The following is a 16,752-nucleotide window of genomic DNA, read 5'->3' as shown; positions in this document are numbered from 1 at the left end:
ATCATACAATTATACATTCTCGCTGTAATGTTAGCTTTTGTCAAATAATTAAAACTTAAAAACTTGTTACTATAAAACAGTTCTTAAATTGGAATTAGCCACTGTTTACGATGGAGAGGCAATTTATTGTCGCCTTAGTGTCTATTTATGATCTTCTTAACCATGAATTTTTGAAATTTAACCATATATATATATATATATATATATATATATATATATATATATATAAACAAATGTTAATGATTTTTTGTAAAACAATACAAAAGTTAATTTAGCACTGTACCCGTTTGGGTCAGTACAAAAGTTAAAAAAAATTAAAATATTTTTTATTTGCTAAATATTCTAACACGTGTACATTTGTTTTTTTAAACAAGAAATAAAAAATAGACGATCCTTATCGGCTGACAAACGGAAAGAATCTGAAAACTTAGAGCGTGGTCATTGGCAGAAGCGAAATCGTAAGACATTTTCAACCGAGCACCTATTCTTATCCCATATCTTGAAAGAGAGCTCCTTTGACAAAATATTCAGGACTGTCAAAAGTACAGGTTTTGCCATTTTCCCCTATTCGTTGAGCCCTTTAGTGCAAGTTAAACGTAAAATGGTGGGCCAAGTATGAAAGTTGTCGCCTTTTGCAGGGTCCCCCAGTGCAGTGCCTGACTGCCTTCCCTCGCCTTCCCTTGGAAGACTTCTCTCTCGCCGCCGGCGTACCCCATTTCCGGCCGGCCATATTTGTCCGTCTGCACGACACCATGTCGGAGAACAGGTCATTTCCTCTCTCTCTTTCTCTCTCTCTATCTCTCTCTCACACGCTCTCTCTCTCTCTCTCTCTGTGGCAACGCTGCAACGGCTCGATATTTTAGGGCTTCTTGTTTCTTCTTGAAGGGCTTTTTGATTTTCCTTGGACAATTTTCGTCCGAGAGTTTGTTCCTTCCGAATGGCGTTTGGCGACCTATGACGCCAAATGCTGCATTGATGTGATCCCTCAAATCTCGGAGTTCTGAAGCTTCAACCTGTCGATCCTTGGTTTGTTCTGATATTACTCGTATAAAATGGATTATTCTATGTCTGTTAAATTACCATGAGCTTGCTGTGGAGCAGCACAGAGCAACTACCTGCTTGCAGCTTGTGAACCCAACGAGAGAATCTTGTAGTTATCGGTTCTCGACTATGTCTACAACCAAATTATTTTGGCTGTAGATCTTTCACTGTGATGATATCTTGACAGTTTCTACAACCTTTCTGCCCCCCTTTCCTTGTTATTGGCAAAATATTACCAACAGCGTACCGGGTTGTGAAAACCTTGACCTATGAAGCTCGCGAAAAGGTCACCATTCGACCACTTACAAGTGAGAATGCATGGAGTTTAAGCTTTATGTTTCTAAAAATAGTGACGGTGCTCTACGAGAGAAAGATGTGACAGTGCTTTACATAAGCATCTGATGGATTGGTTTTCATTTTTTTGAACTGTTCATGTTGTTGGTTTATGTCTAGCAATTGATGCTTTCACATTCGTCCCAGACTTTCTCATTGTTGGGATGTTACAAGCTCAAACTCGTATTTGTACTTTCGTTTATGATTGTTCCATACTGCAGATAAGGTTGTGCAAAGAAGGAAAATAAACAAGAAAGGAAAATGCAGCCAGGAAGAACTGCTGCTGAGGGATGGGATCACGTTATAAAAAATGATCCTCCTGGAGATACTTTTGTGCAGGGGAGTTCGAGGGATAATGAGATTATGCAACAACAGAACCTAATCCAAGCAGAAGAAACTACCGAGATGCGATTTGTTTGTGACAAGGCATGTATTTGAAGTTTGAACAGCCCCTGTCTCTCTCCACTGTTGTTTTAAGTGTTATAGCCAACTTTTCTTAGTGACATCTTCAGGACGACTTCAATGTCCATCCTAAGTGTTAAGTTGGATGAATGAACATGTGAAAACTCCTGGTTTCCTTTCCTAGGGATTCTTGTTTACCTGCTATAACATTTCATGGATTTAGTATTCTTAAACTTTTTTTGTTTCTCTAGTTGTTGGGTATATGAAGACATGAAACTACTTTTTTCAACATCACCAGGAATACCTTGATATCCATGCGTAACTTTGTCCCTTAATTCATCTGTCTGGACACGTGAGCTAAATCATTTCTTATTCTATTATTAACTATGAGCATCACAATGTGATATTGTCCTAGACATTTTGCCTTTTTATGTTGCATATATATAACATGTTAGGAAGTGGTTGCTCAGATTCTAGAAACATCCACATCGTGTTCAAGAAAGCTCATTTATATAGTTTTTTTTTTTTTAAAATTTCTCTAGTCTTTGGGTATTTGAAGGCACTCAGCTGCTAATTTTCTACTCCATCACCAGGACTACTCTTATATTATCTGCCCCTGAGTCCATTTATCTGGCTATGTGAGATGAATCATATATATTTTGTTGCTACTAGGGTCATCATAATGCAATCTTGATGAAGATGTTTAGCTTTTCGTTTTGCATTTCTGTTGGTATAATACATTTGAATTGATACCTCAGATTCTAGAAACATCTATATTATGCTCAAGAAACTCATTTATATAGTAATATGAGATTAAAATCTATGTCACATAGGCGCGGGTGCCAGTACGGGATGTAGCAAGTTCCAAAAAAAAAATTGGATGCGGGCGCGGCGAGAGGATATGTACAATGTTGCAAAAAGCGTATCGTAAGCCGTATCGGTCTAGCTTTAAGATACGCCGTATCGTAAAATATCGTAACGTATCATAACCGTATCGTTTTTTTTAATAAATAAAAAAAATTGAAAAAAATGATAAAAAATCAGTAAAAATCAAGAATAATATGTTCTTCATAAAAAACATGTTTTACATAATGATAGACTTATTTTTGCTATAAAGTTACAGTTCATCATTCGTAAACATCAAAATTCATCAAGATAATGAAATTGTGAAAATGTTCAATGTCAATACATATAAAGTGAAAGCACTCTTGACTCTCATTCATAATCTTCATCATATTCATTCTCATCCTAATCTCCATCTTCTTCTTCATCTTCATCTTCACGATTTAAAAAAAGCCCTTCCTCCCAACGGGAATCATCCACCCACACACAAATCCATGGTTTAATAGATGATTTTACTTTGAAAATCGATGATTTAATGATGAAAATCGATGATTTTCCTCCATGGTGGCACAATCTCTAGGTTAGAAATAAACAAGGGGCGGATTTTTATAAAGAAAACTCGAAAAAGGGGGATTCAAGCTCCCCTTTTTTGAAATCAGCCCATATCGTACGATACGAGGTGTATCACACCGTATCGTATGATACGGGAGCCTGTATTGTACGTATCGTACGATACAGGCACGATGCACCCCTATTTATGATACAGGGAGTGTATCATATCGTACGATACGGTCCCGTATCGTACGATACATACAACGCTGGATATATATATATATATATATATATATATATATATATAGGTATACATATATTATATACATATATATGTTAGTTGTTATATAAGTAATTTTATTTGTCTATATTTTTAAACTTTTTTTGTCAAGGTTACCTTCAATCGATATATCAATGAAAACTTGGCCAAAACATTTTTCAGAACAGCCAAAAATCATTTGACGTCGAGTTGGGCCATAGCCGCACCTGCACCCGCACCTATGCGGGTGCAGGTGCGGGTGCGCCACCATAGTTGTCACATCCGTGTGACTTAGATTAAAAGTCTTAAATGGCTAATTGTATGTTGTTTTGCAGGAGACTGATGCTGTCATGGCTGAGCCTAAGCTCTATCAATTCCAACGTTCTGACATGTGGAAACCTGTTTATGCATGGTTAGAGACACTGAATACAACTGAGATTGTCAAGAAAAGTGAAATAGTTCGCTGGCTTTCTGAAAATCCAGCAGAAAAAAATGCATTGCAGTCTAGGAATTCCCGTTACAATTTCATGCATTACATACAGAAGCTGCACAAGAAGTTGCTAAGGAAACGTGGGAGGCTTAAGGAGGTAATTTTTATTCTTTACTTCTCCTAGTAAAGCTTCATTATGTATGTTGAAGTGGATAGTGGCATTTGCAAATATGTGAAGCTAAAACCATGTTGGATAAATAGATGATTCTTCTTGTATATTTTTAGTTTATCTCTTTCGGTGCATGGAAATAGTGTTGGACTACGTCATGTGAATCTGAAGATGGCTGACTGTGTTGGTAAAGTTTTCAATTCATCACATCAGGGCTAGATTGCGTGGAAAACTATGTTGGATGGCTTCTTGTCTCTCTGCTAATTTCTCTGGCCTATTAGGTTATACCTCCTCTTAGATCATATGTTGTGGTAGGTGGATCATGGATGATGGATAGGCTAATCAAAGGCATGCTGTGAATAGTACTGCACAAATGCAGCCACATATTAAAAAATAACAAGAGTTATCAAGAATCTGCATCTTCTTCGGTCAACTTGGAATTGTCTTTCACCAATGGATACACTTGAGTTAGCCAGCTATACTCGTATGGTGCTTGCTTATGACTTATTGCCTACTTCAGATTGCTTGCTTAGCCAGCTATACTCGTATGGGACTTGCTTATGACTTATTGCCTACTTCAGATTGCTTGCTTATTTTAATGTCTTACAAGTGCTTTAAATTGAGTGCTTCATTGAATGCCACTTTATATACTTTATGTCTTTATCCTACATGTGATAACTATTTAACTGTAGGGTCGTAGACCACGTGGGAGGCCACCTGTGCGGACACCTGTAAAGCCTGTAAAGAGCGAGACACCATCATATGCGGTAGTTGTTCCAGGTCAACAGTTCTCCGAATCTCCAGTTCTCCTTATCTGTTGCTAAAATATTTTGTAAGTCTTTAGAATGTATTTACGAAGCAGTCAACTGATCCTCCATGAAACTAGTGTTGGAGATAGATCATACTCAAGATTCTGTAAAAAATGAAAACAAAATTTCTGTTTTCGGCCTTTGGTTCTTATTTTAATTACTAGGAATATCCGTATTCTTTGAGTTGCTGCTTCCAGTTGTATGTTCTTCCTTCTCCTTCACTTTTCACCCTCTTCTCTTGCTGGTGCCTGCATATTTCTATGGTTTTTGTAGCTTTTTTTGTTCCTAAATCTATTATTTACATCGAAAAAGTTAGATACTGATGCTTTTAGGATCAGTGTCACAGACATCACGATATTATCGAGAAAAATAAGAAAAACATGAAAAAATCACAATATTTTGAAAAAGTAATGTGAAAATATATTTATAGCATTTTTTTGCGTTTTTTCTCAAAATTTTCCTTTTTTTCATTTTTCTCTTTTTTAATGTTAATATTATTATGGATTCAAATTTAAAATTAGACTAATTCATTTTTCATCATATTTGTCATCATTATAACATTCTCTTTATCACTTTTATCGAGTTTTATTTATGTTTTCTTATTAGTTTCTGATTTATTTTATTTTTACCTTTTTGTTATTTTTTTCATTTTTTAAAGCTTTCCGAGTTTTCTTACAACTTTGCTGAAAACTGCTCGTGGAAAATCTCACTGTTAAAAACCCGAAAAGGTGAAAACGATGTTTGTGACAGTGCATCTACTTGCATTTTATGCGTTTTGGTTCTGATTTTCCTTAGAGGTGTCTGAATGAATTAAGTTCAGGCTTCTCCGAGATTATAAAAGAGCCGAGTCTGAACATTGGTTAGAGGCTTGCCATATTAACGACTGGAGCTTGGGGAAGTGATCAAGCTTGATTAAGCTTCTGATCTAATGTGTAGTTGATGTTTGCTAGGTAAAAGTTGAAAAAAATAAGCACTACAGGAGCTAGTAGGTCATTTGCCTTCTTTTTTGAAACGTGCATGTGTAAATTGTGACACTTCAGAATTTATGCTTCCTTTTCTCCTTCTTGCTTTTATGTTATTTTGTCTTTTTAATGAGCCAACCAGCTTGAGGTCTATTAAACATTTTAACTTTAAGTGTCCAGTGATGAGAGTTCAACAATCCTAGACCTGGCTCGAGCTTGAATTTTGTTTGCAGCGCTTATATAGTTATATACATAATGAGGCACGGGTCTATTGCCTCTTCCAGAGGAAAAAGAATGAGTTATATTCTTCTCCAATACAACCACTTATATTCACTATACCTTCCAGGAGCAAGTCACGATATTGTAATTGAGGTTTTCTCCAAGATGCTTGATGTCTTTCTATATCTAGGCTGGACCTACGTGTAGGACTTTGGCAAATGTGGAACATCAAAATAAAGTTTTTTTTGGGTGCAACAGAATTGACTTTTTTGATGAATTAATCAATTTAAAGTTTAAACTGTTGAAATGGGTTTCTATTGGTATAGAGTTTGTTAAAAAAGTGCCTCCAGGCAATTTCTTCTCTCCATTTTTTTGTTCTAGCTGTTTTCACACCTTTTTATGGCTGTGAAGCTTCCTTTTGTAGGCATGATGCCCAAAGATTGTTTTATAGGCATGTCTCCATAGGGGTGAGGTCAATGTTATCCGTATCGTATGATACACATGCGTATTGTACGATATGTATCAGATAGGTTTAGAAAACCTATATGGTACGCTTATGATACACGATACGCTCGTGTATTGTAAGCGTATCGCCCATATCGTACGATACGGGCGATAAACCCCCGTATCGTACGATAAGATTAAAACACAAAATTCTTTATTTTTTAAAGTTTAAACACTCCTTCCTCTCTCTCTTCGTGTATTTATAAACTCCAAGAGACGTAGGAGGGAGAGATTTTACCCATTTTCATAAAAAATAACCGAGGATTCATCGATTTGGGAGATATTATCGTTGAATCATGAAAGATGATAACTATATGTTTTGAACTTATAAAATTGGTATGTAATCTAAGTCCTAAAACTCCAAGTCCTAAGATTCCATAAAATTTTCAAGTTAAAAATTGTGATGGATGCTTATTATGTTATTTTGAATATCTGTTTTCTTATTTTTGAATGTGTTGTTGATACACATTAATGTTCCTTATGTATGATGATCTTTTTTATATTTGAATACATTTTTCTTGATTTCTTATTTTTTGTTTATTTTTTCAAAATTTTAATGATTTTCTCTATTTTTTATTTTAAATATTTTTTTAAAATTAAAAATTAATTTTACCATATGCTACGTTACGTTTGCGATACGTTACGATACGGCGTATAGGTCGGCCCGACCGATACGCGTTACACTACACCTTCCACAACATTGGGTGAGGTTTCTACTTAATAGCAAAAATCTGGCCGATCTTATGACGCTGGATGTGCGACAATGTGTATGTACAATTTTATATTAGAGATTCCTATAGATCTAACTTTGCTACTATTTCAGGAATCATTTAAAGAATGAATTGTTGTTTTCTTTTCCATTCACAATCTAAAATTCTTCGGTCTGTAAATCCTCTTTCTGCCATCCATTCCTAAGCTAACTATGGGTGAAACCTTTTGTAGACTAAACTTGGTAAGTCTTAAGACTCAGATGTTATGATTGTTCTTTTCTGCAGGGAGCTTGCCAACAACTGAAATGAGGGAACCTTCATTTGGCAAAGAGAAGGCCTTTCTCAGATATCAGCTGTAAGTTATTATACCGCGGTCTTGTTTTAATTCATGTGACTAACTTGGTTGTTTGGTTTCTTGCTTCTAGCTTGTCTGAACTGCAGAGCCGGTTGATAAGCCTTCTTTCAAAATGCAACGGTTAGTGCTACTTGGAGAATTTTGACTTCTTTTATTGTATAGCCTTTCTAAAGATACTCTTATTGTTTGATGTTCCATAGATGGTGGTGAGATGAATAGGGATAAACCTGGGGATGCACCTCACAGCATTGACACTGGGAGCTTGTCGTGTTCTGGGCGGCCAAGTCCTCAAACTCCATTAGATTCAAAAGCTGGCAGGAAAAGAAGATCAAAAGATTTTGCAACAGTAACCCCACCGACAGCATGGACTTATTCTGAGGCATCTGTTGGTAAGCATATTGTCCTCTTAATATAGACAAAGGACAGTTTTTTATGATGGTTCATAATGTTTTGTCCTGCATAGTTTGGTAATGTTTCTATCAGCCTGGACATTGATTCTCCAGTGGTGACAATGCACACACTAGTGGATAGTAAAAAAGACAGCACACACTAGTGGATAGTAAAAAAGGCATACATTTCGTTTTAGAACTATCTATATTGCCTTTGTCTCCAGACTAGGATTGGATAATTCTTTTGAACCGTGGCTTGAAATTCCAAGAGAGTCTGAACAAGCTAAAAGATAGCAGAGAAGGAAATTTTACAGTCTTGAACAGGCATAAAAAAAATACTTGAAGTCTGAAGGAAATTTGTCTCACTTTTAGAAATGTGAATGCATGTTATGTCCATTTAAGCTTGCTATGTTACAAGATGAAACATAGGCGGTATTACTATTCTGTTGCTGTGGTGGATACCTCTAATTGCTGCTGGATAATTTTGCAAGTTCTTATGTGTACTCCCTTGGTGAGAATTCCCCAGCAAGTATGTGATGAGGATTATAGTATGGGGTTGTCCTTGATAAAAACATGACTTCTGATACTTCATTTAGCTCACACTGCACCTTACAGATACTTGTTTTTTCAGTTCATATGGTTCAGTGGCTAATCTAGTATTTATCTGTACATTTGTCTGCTGCCAAAAGGACATGGATATGTGTAGCACATGTAGCACATGTCCAAAGCCATAGAAATTCCTATATACATCTTACATACATGTGCACAAATATTTTCTAGTAAAAAGGCTAGTTTTTCCTTTTTCATTTTTTTGGAATTGATCTATTAATCTGTAATTGGCTATAAGCTCGATGCAGGGGAAGGAATCTCCATTTTCAATTTCATAGTTTTACTTTTCATGACTTTTTTCTTTTTAAAATGTTTATCAGAAGTATTTCGACAAAGATAGCACTATCCTGCACTATCCTTTTTTAACTTCCTATTCATGACTGCCTGAGCCTGCCTTCTGTCCCTAAGCAGTTGTACACTGGATCTTCATGCCATGCACGACACAAACTCATTTTGGCACGTTCCTATGATGTGGCAATATATGTGTCATACTGGAAATCAGGTGTGTCAAACATAGCACTGTATAAAGCTTGTAAAGCCAAATTCAATACCATTATTTTGACAATATATGCAACCCAACACAAACTGATGCTGCATGAGCACTTCAGTTGTGCAGATCCTGCATGCGCAGAATATGATTCTTGGATACACCACCAAACTTTGGTTAAACCAGTATTTATTGCATTCAACCCTTCAGAATGATCTCTATTGTTCCCTTTTTGTGATCTTAATCCTAATTTATTGTTTTAAAATTTATTATCAGTTAAATACAGTCCAGTATTAGCTTCATTTATTGTCCAAGGTTCTTAATTATAAGCCCCTTCAAGAGCTTGTACTTGAAATGGTATGTCATGTTGTCTATGCAATGTATGCATATTCACACGTGTACATGTGTATGCATCTCTGAGTTTTCGAGACCTGCTAAGCTTATCTGCATTGAGTCCTGCTCTTTCCAGCTAGTAGCTCATTCTAGTTTAACAAATAGGTTGTTATCATGTTATTTGAGTTGCAAACTGTTGAATGATGCAGCCAATGCAAAGTTATATGGTTATGAATAGAGTTCATCTCTCATCAGCTTACCCAATTCAATATTTGTCTACATGTTGGATGCGTGCTTGGTTTAGAGTTTCATTGTCTACATATCACCTATTATATGTGTCCGTTTGCCCAGCAATATTTCTCTTAATTGGTCTACTAAAGAAAAAGTTTACTTTTATGTTTTTTCTTTTGCTGTTTGTGCTATACCTGATGCACGGTTCCATACTTTTACTTGTCTGGATTCATAATTACATGAGTGTTTCCATTATGTCAGTCTTGTTCATTGTGCAGTGATGTGTTTGACAGGCTAATTCTTCACTTAATACAATAGTTGTTGACGCCAATTTTCTCAAATATGTAAGAACCTTTCTTCTGCAGCCCATTGATTCCAGTTAATTCAATCTTCATTCTAGTTGGAGACTGCTAAAGAATCAGGATGGACAGTGGAAACTGCAGAGCAGATATATGACAAGAGCTGGGCAGGCCAAATAACACGTTCATCAGTTTTTGTTTGTCATGAAAGGCGATGTTTGCAATGTATTTATGAACTGTCATTATATGTTTTGTATGCTGTGAAGTTCAATTCTCATGTTTCCATTGAGCTTGTGATTTTGATGAATTATTCTGTAACAAATAGGCGTGGCTAAGAAACTGTTTATGAGTAACTGTAACCTTCTAAGTTTGGACTTTGAGGTTTCCTATTTGTCTGATTTTTGAATTACCACTCTCTGCATGTTGTCACTTTTAAATTGTATTCAATAGTCAGTTCCACATATTTTTAGCCATTTTATCTATTTCGAGATAATGGCTTTTCTTTCATTGTTTTCTCCTGTAGATACCTTTTCAGGTTTTCCTTCGAGATCAAGATGCAGAAGAAAGATAATTGATGCTGACTCTTGCTCTTCATCATCTTTTAAAAGTCTGTCTCTCTCAGAAGGTTGTCAAAGGAACATAGTCACATGTTTGCATGGAAGAGAAAGGGGTTTTAGTTGGCCACTGACACTCTCACAGCGTGGTTATGTTGGAAGGCAAAATGAGAACTGGACACCCTATCTAAAAGGTTCTTCTCTTGCTTATTTGTTTGCCAAAAAAATATATGCAGAAACTTTTGAACATATTTTGAGCACTTCACAACTTTGTTTTGTCAATTTGATGATGACTGATAGCTTGGTTTGTACTTACAGGTTGGAACTCACTAGGTAGGCAATTTGTAGGGCCTGCTGTGTGGCTGGTTCAAAAATCTTACTACTCATGGGTTCCTACCTGGTGTGCCTATACATCCAGCGTGGCTGTTGCACAACCTCTTGGGAGTGTGGATGTATGTCAGTTATATCTTTTTTTAGTACCAGTGACTGTTTGGCTAGGTTGAATGATGGGACAACCCTTTAGAATGGGCTCCAAATGACTGGTTCATCACTTTTGTAATATGACATGAAAATGAGTCTAAATTTCCATGGTGAAAAAAGAAAAGTATATACCTGTCTGCCCCTCATTTTACCACTCCATATAGATATGGTTAATAAGGCATAATGTAGAGATAACAGCCTATTAAGCATGCTAACTGGTTATGATGGAATTTTATTTCCCGGAGGTAATCATTGTAGATATAGTGCCTTTTAGTTATTCTAACCTCCACTACTTTGCACTGCTTGAGTGGTTCTAGGACTTGTGTGTTGTCCCTCAAAGTTCTCTTAACAATTATTAAATAGCTTGGAGGCATGTTCCTAAAGACCAAAAAGTATTTTGCTTACAAGTAGCTCTCTGTTATGATCTTCATTTGCAGCTTCCAGATCACATGGTCAAACAACAATGCCTTATGGAGCTCTTTTAGAGAGTCACAAATGAATAGGCTAATAGCTAGTTCCTGAACTCTTTTTTTAGGTGTTACTTCCATCATCCATAATGAGAAAAAATTTAATATGAAATTCTGTTCTGAAGTTTGGGTGGCATAACTTAAGTATCGGTTGGATACTAATATTGTATGACTGTGAAAACGTGGACCTAGAAGAGCCAAAAGAACTGCGGGGTTTATAAACTCATAAATCTAGCTCATATCACACTCAACAAAGAAAGAGATATAATGAATAAGGCAAAAAGAAGATCCTTCTTAAATTCCTAAAATTCCATAATAGAGCACCTAATCCACATGGAGAGAGCTCCCTTATAAACACAAAATAGCTAGCATTCTAGCTGTTGGAAATGTCAAACATCTAGTTTATCGGCATTGGACTCTCCCAGTGGTAGACACCTCATAATAGTTATGTTCTTTCAGGGGGAAACAAATTACAAAACTGGAAATGAAAGGAAGAGAAGAAATGTGTTTTACACATTTGAATTTGTGTAAGTATACATTTATGCATATCATACATATATGCGTACCCATACAAGTACCTCCGTCTCTCTCTCTCTCTCTCTCTCTCTTTACACACACATATATTATCTTATGAAGTCTGGTTCTGGTTGTCTGAGCTGGACTGACTATGCACCTGATCTGAAGCTTAGCTGACTGTTGGGACACTCCCAGTATCTGGGACATTGTATCTGAAGCAACTGTTTGGAAACAGATGTTATTTGCTGGCACTACAAATTTTAATATCTTTCTTCGTCATAGATGAAAGAACTAACTTAGCTCTTAGTGATCCTATGCTTAATCTGAATTTGGTTTTCCCATCCAAATAAAGCCTGTTTCTTGGGCTTCTTAATGGGTGAGTGAAGAATGGGATTGTTGTTCATGCTTGCATTGTAGTCTTCAAGGGAAAAATGTGAGTGATTATGTTATGTATTAATAATGATAATGGCTTTCCGTAACGACTGTCTTTCATAGAGATATCCTTGGTTTTCTTTATGGGTTAACATCTTCTTGCATCTCGATGTCTCTCAGCAAGGTGTTCAGAAGGTTCTAGATGTAAGATTTCATCCTGGTGGACATCCTCAGATTGTATGTAGCTCTAACGAGGTAAGAACTGCCTCTTGCTTGAAAGTCGTTTTTCGTTGATGGCAGCAAACTGGAATATTTGCCCGATTGGAAAAAGAATTTCAGACTGGAAACTGGAATATTTATATTCTTAGATCTGTCGATGTTGGAAACTCTTGTTGACAAGCTTACTTTTGCATTGGAGACTGTGTTGTATCCTGCGATGTTATTTATCTCATTGACTTTGCCAAACTTTAGTGATCTCCATCCAGTAGATCTTTTGCAGGCACCCAATGAATTATTGCTGTATGATCTCCTTGCTGGCAAAGCAACTGAATTGTCTGGTCACAACTGTCAGGTATTCATGTATTTTCTCATGCTGCTGCATAATTTAGCATTTTAGCTTGTGTTCGTGTCACAGTTTTTCCTGTGCGTGATTGGTGAACGAGAAGCTGCAAAATTATGAGTTAATGTCATTGTTGGTTACCCGTATCGGTTGATATTTGTGTGCTCTACAAACTTGTTCCACTATATGAAACCAATAATGTATGGTTTTCTGACGTATAGTGTATTCAATAATGGAGCAGATTCAAGCAGTTGAATATGCAGTAGAAGGTGCTAGTGTTGTTTCTTGTGGTGCTAACTTATTGAAGGTATCTATCTATTTTTTTTTAATTGGAAGAGTTAAATTAAATCAGCAAGGATTCCTTGTTCATATTTTGGTACGTAATACATTGCCAGATTCTCATTCTTATGAAGTTCGAAACAGGTCTGGGACTCCACAACAGGTGCATGCATTTTCACTCTACGGCCTTCTGGTAATGATCGTGATGCTATTGGACACATCAAGAAGATAAATGCTATGGCTGTAAACCATTGGCAAAGCTGTATGTGTCATGTTGTCATGCTGATCTCTTAATTGGTAGATAGTGTTTCATTTTTATCTGCATCAATTTGTCTAAATGTTGGATGCACTCATATCCTTTTGACATTCTAGTTGCTGTGAAATGTAGTACTAAAACATTGTTGACTGGATACAGGATATACTAGCAGAACATCCTCGTTCCTTTTAGGATATATTGATGCTTACTATGTACTTAATGAGTTGTTGACATGAGTCAATTGCTGATGTCTGGAATATTTTGAAGTGTGATAAGTGATAACGTACGTAGTCTGTGAAGATGGCCTCCAAATCACTTGCTCAAGTCATAAAAATTTGAATCAAACAAGAAAGTTAACACAAATAGCTCACAATGAGCACAAAATGCACTCGCATGAATACACTTGTGCACTAACACCCTGTTTGGATGGAAGGAAAGGGAGAAAAAGGAATGGAAAGGATAGAGTGTTTGGATGGCTAGTTAATAAGGAGGGAAAGGAAAGGAGAAAGCAAAATGTTTGGATGTAGAGGAAAGGAAAGGGGAGGAAGGGAAAGGAAATGAGAAACTAATGTGTTTCCAATCCCTCCAGAAATAGAGAGATTGGGAGGGAAAGTTAAGACTCCTTATCAATGTGCGTTATTCTTTCTCTCTCTCTCTCTCTCTCTCTCTCTATATATATATATATATATATATATATATATATATATATATATATATATATATATATATATATATAGACACGCACACACACACACTGATCCAACTTTTTTTCTCTTTTCACTTTTCTTACACCTTGAGTCTCAGTCCGATATATTTTACCTTTTTTTTTAATGCACATTCATACAAATCATTTCAACATTGAACTAACACTCGGATGTTCCTCTGGAACTCTCACAATTAAGTATTTAAAAATAAATATTTATATGGTAAAATATTTTATATAGTGATCATATTTTATTATTTATATGGGATAGTCTAGAAAGTTACGGTGATAAAATATTTAAAAGTCATTTAAAAAATAAAAAATGTACAAAAATAAATAAAATAAAAATTAAGCTACATATGAAATAATTCTTTAATAATTCATTTTGTTTCCTTTCGTTTCTAACCGAACAAGTTTTTACAGTAATCCCTTTCCTTTCCTCTCCTTTCTTTCTCCATTCCCTTTCCTTTCCTTTCCATCAATTCCTTTCTTTGGATCTCAACTCATGTGTATATAGGGTGGATGGATGGAAAGGGAGGGAAAAGAATGGATGAAAAGAAAAGGAAAAGAAAGGGAATGGGGAGGGAAATGAGATGAAAGGAAACAAAAGGAAATGGATGATTATAAAAACTTGTTTGAATAAAAAGGAAAAAACTTCTTAAAACTATGTTTGTTTAGACTACATAAAGGAAAGAAAAGAAGAGAATTTAAGTTGGTTTACAACAATGCCCCTAACACTCTAGAACTTATTATCCAAGTAAAAATATTTTAAAAATATTTTTGATCTGATTATATGGCCTGATTCAAGAGTGTCACAGGTCAATTTAAAAAAAAATATTTTATATGTGGCTTAGTTTTTTATTTTATTTATTTTTGCATATCTTTTTTGAAAATAACTTTTGCTCACGATTTTATCACGAAAAAGGACAAGAGAGAATTAAAACAGAAAGCAGTAGAAATATTACATAAATGAAACCTACACACACACTATACATGTGTATATACCTGATTGTGCGTTGACCTGTATCATATATATGTGTGTGTGTGTGCATAAAAGAGGCATATATGTATGTATTTGCATATTTTTCTTCAATGATCATCTTGCCTTATCTTTAACAACACCTTGGAGCCTGGGTTAGCCAGGGATATGAAGCATTTTGTTGCAGATAGACGTTGCAGTCATAAATATGAATACTGCTTCTGCATCTAGTGTTGTTTTTCACTTTCATTGAGGATGTCTGTGTTGAACTACTGATCTGATATTTTTTTCTTTAACCTTTTCCTCATAATTCAGGCCTTGTGGTCACAAGTGGTAGTGAAGGTGATGGAAAACTTCTATTATGGAATGCTCTGACAGGGGAACTTGCATCAGACCTAAATGTTGGTAAAAGGTAAATGACTTGCTTTCTCTATCTATGACCTTGCTTGACCTTTTGTATACATCATGATCTGTAGGCCCTCTTTTTCCTTTGCCCCCTTTTTGTGTGTACCTGTTTTTTGCCTTGCCATATTTTGATATTAATTCGGAGAAAAAAACAACAGTAGTGCTAGGAAGCTTTTCCTAGGAATAAAATAGTAAAAGAAATCTGGTGTGCAGGAAGAGCACTGGACCTGACTCCCCTTTATGTCTTTCTTGATGGGGGAAGTGATGGGTTTATGCTTCTCTTTCCCTGCTTATGCTTTTTCACACCTCCATCTTGTTTCTTTAGTTTCTAATGCTTTTAATTTTTTGTACATCCCTACTGTTTCACGTTATAAAGTTTTCTACTTCATCTAGTGTTATCGTCTTGATTTTTTCATCATTTGCTTGTTTTTATCTTCGCGCTAGGTGCTTGAGTATATTTTATTAAATAACACAGATCAACAATTCATAGTGTTGCTCATACGTGTTTCAATCTTCCATTCTAGTTTTAATTATTGAAGTAAGGTTGCATATATGCTTGATTTGGTTGCTTTCTTTTCATATATAGAGCAAGTGATCAGACGTTGCCATCAATTGATGCAATGGAGTTCTGCAACCAGAATCTTCTTGTTTGTGGTAGTGATTCTGCTTATGGTGGGCCTGCTCATGTTCAGTTATGGGACATTGAAACTCCTCAAAGTTGTGTTTCTTTTCCAGCAAGCAACTCTGTGAGTATTGATATTTTGTCATTTTCCTTGCTTAGATCCTCATGGTGACAGTTGGATTTTGGCTTTGTTAGTATATCACTTCATTGAGGACGGACCCGAGAAGCAGCACTATAATCACAGGTATCTATCCTTTTTGTTGTTATTTCTTATTTTTAATTGCCACAAAAGATTGGTCATTCCATCGTTTTCTGATAGTTTATTGAAATCTTCATTATGTAAAAGGTGCTGGAGATGGAACACTTGGGCTATTTGACATAAGGACATGTGGGGGAATAGCCCGTCTTTCTGTGGGATCTAATTGTGAGGTTGGATACTATAATGATGAAATCACTGCTAATAATTTTAGTTAATGAACCCTGCACATATTTTACTCTGATGGTCTTATTCCTGTACATCTACTGATTGCCAAAAAAACAGTATCGTCTTCTGGCTCTTGATACGCTGCTCATAAGTGCCAACTTGTCCTGTTACTTGTGTTTTCGCCCAAGTGCTTTTTCATT

At 35.9% G+C, this 16,752-nt stretch overlaps 1 protein-coding gene across 1 annotated transcript in view; it reads left to right on the top strand.

Annotated features, from left to right (window-relative positions):
* The first annotated feature begins 605 nt into the window (after window positions 1-605).
* LOC116247709 (uncharacterized) overlaps window positions 606-16,752 on the top strand; it is a 24,951-nt gene continuing 8,804 nt past the window's right edge. The window contains exons 1-17 of the mRNA XM_031619970.2: window positions 606-766; window positions 1,596-1,800; window positions 3,766-4,017; window positions 4,722-4,809; window positions 7,519-7,588; window positions 7,659-7,708; window positions 7,789-7,977; window positions 10,460-10,684; window positions 10,809-10,942; window positions 12,506-12,580; window positions 12,825-12,896; window positions 13,126-13,191; window positions 13,308-13,425; window positions 15,417-15,513; window positions 16,093-16,252; window positions 16,324-16,372; window positions 16,475-16,557. Of these exons, the coding sequence (XP_031475830.1) occupies window positions 1,636-1,800; window positions 3,766-4,017; window positions 4,722-4,809; window positions 7,519-7,588; window positions 7,659-7,708; window positions 7,789-7,977; window positions 10,460-10,684; window positions 10,809-10,942; window positions 12,506-12,580; window positions 12,825-12,896; window positions 13,126-13,191; window positions 13,308-13,425; window positions 15,417-15,513; window positions 16,093-16,252; window positions 16,324-16,372; window positions 16,475-16,557 (1,893 nt within the window). The 5' untranslated portion in view covers window positions 606-766; window positions 1,596-1,635. The remainder of the gene's footprint in view (window positions 767-1,595; window positions 1,801-3,765; window positions 4,018-4,721; window positions 4,810-7,518; window positions 7,589-7,658; window positions 7,709-7,788; window positions 7,978-10,459; window positions 10,685-10,808; window positions 10,943-12,505; window positions 12,581-12,824; window positions 12,897-13,125; window positions 13,192-13,307; window positions 13,426-15,416; window positions 15,514-16,092; window positions 16,253-16,323; window positions 16,373-16,474; window positions 16,558-16,752) is intronic.

This window comes from Nymphaea colorata, chromosome 2, assembly GCF_008831285.2.
Source record: "Nymphaea colorata isolate Beijing-Zhang1983 chromosome 2, ASM883128v2, whole genome shotgun sequence".
Taxonomy (NCBI): Eukaryota; Viridiplantae; Streptophyta; class Magnoliopsida; order Nymphaeales; family Nymphaeaceae; genus Nymphaea; species Nymphaea colorata.
This window is presented reverse-complemented; position numbering and strand designations above follow the sequence as displayed.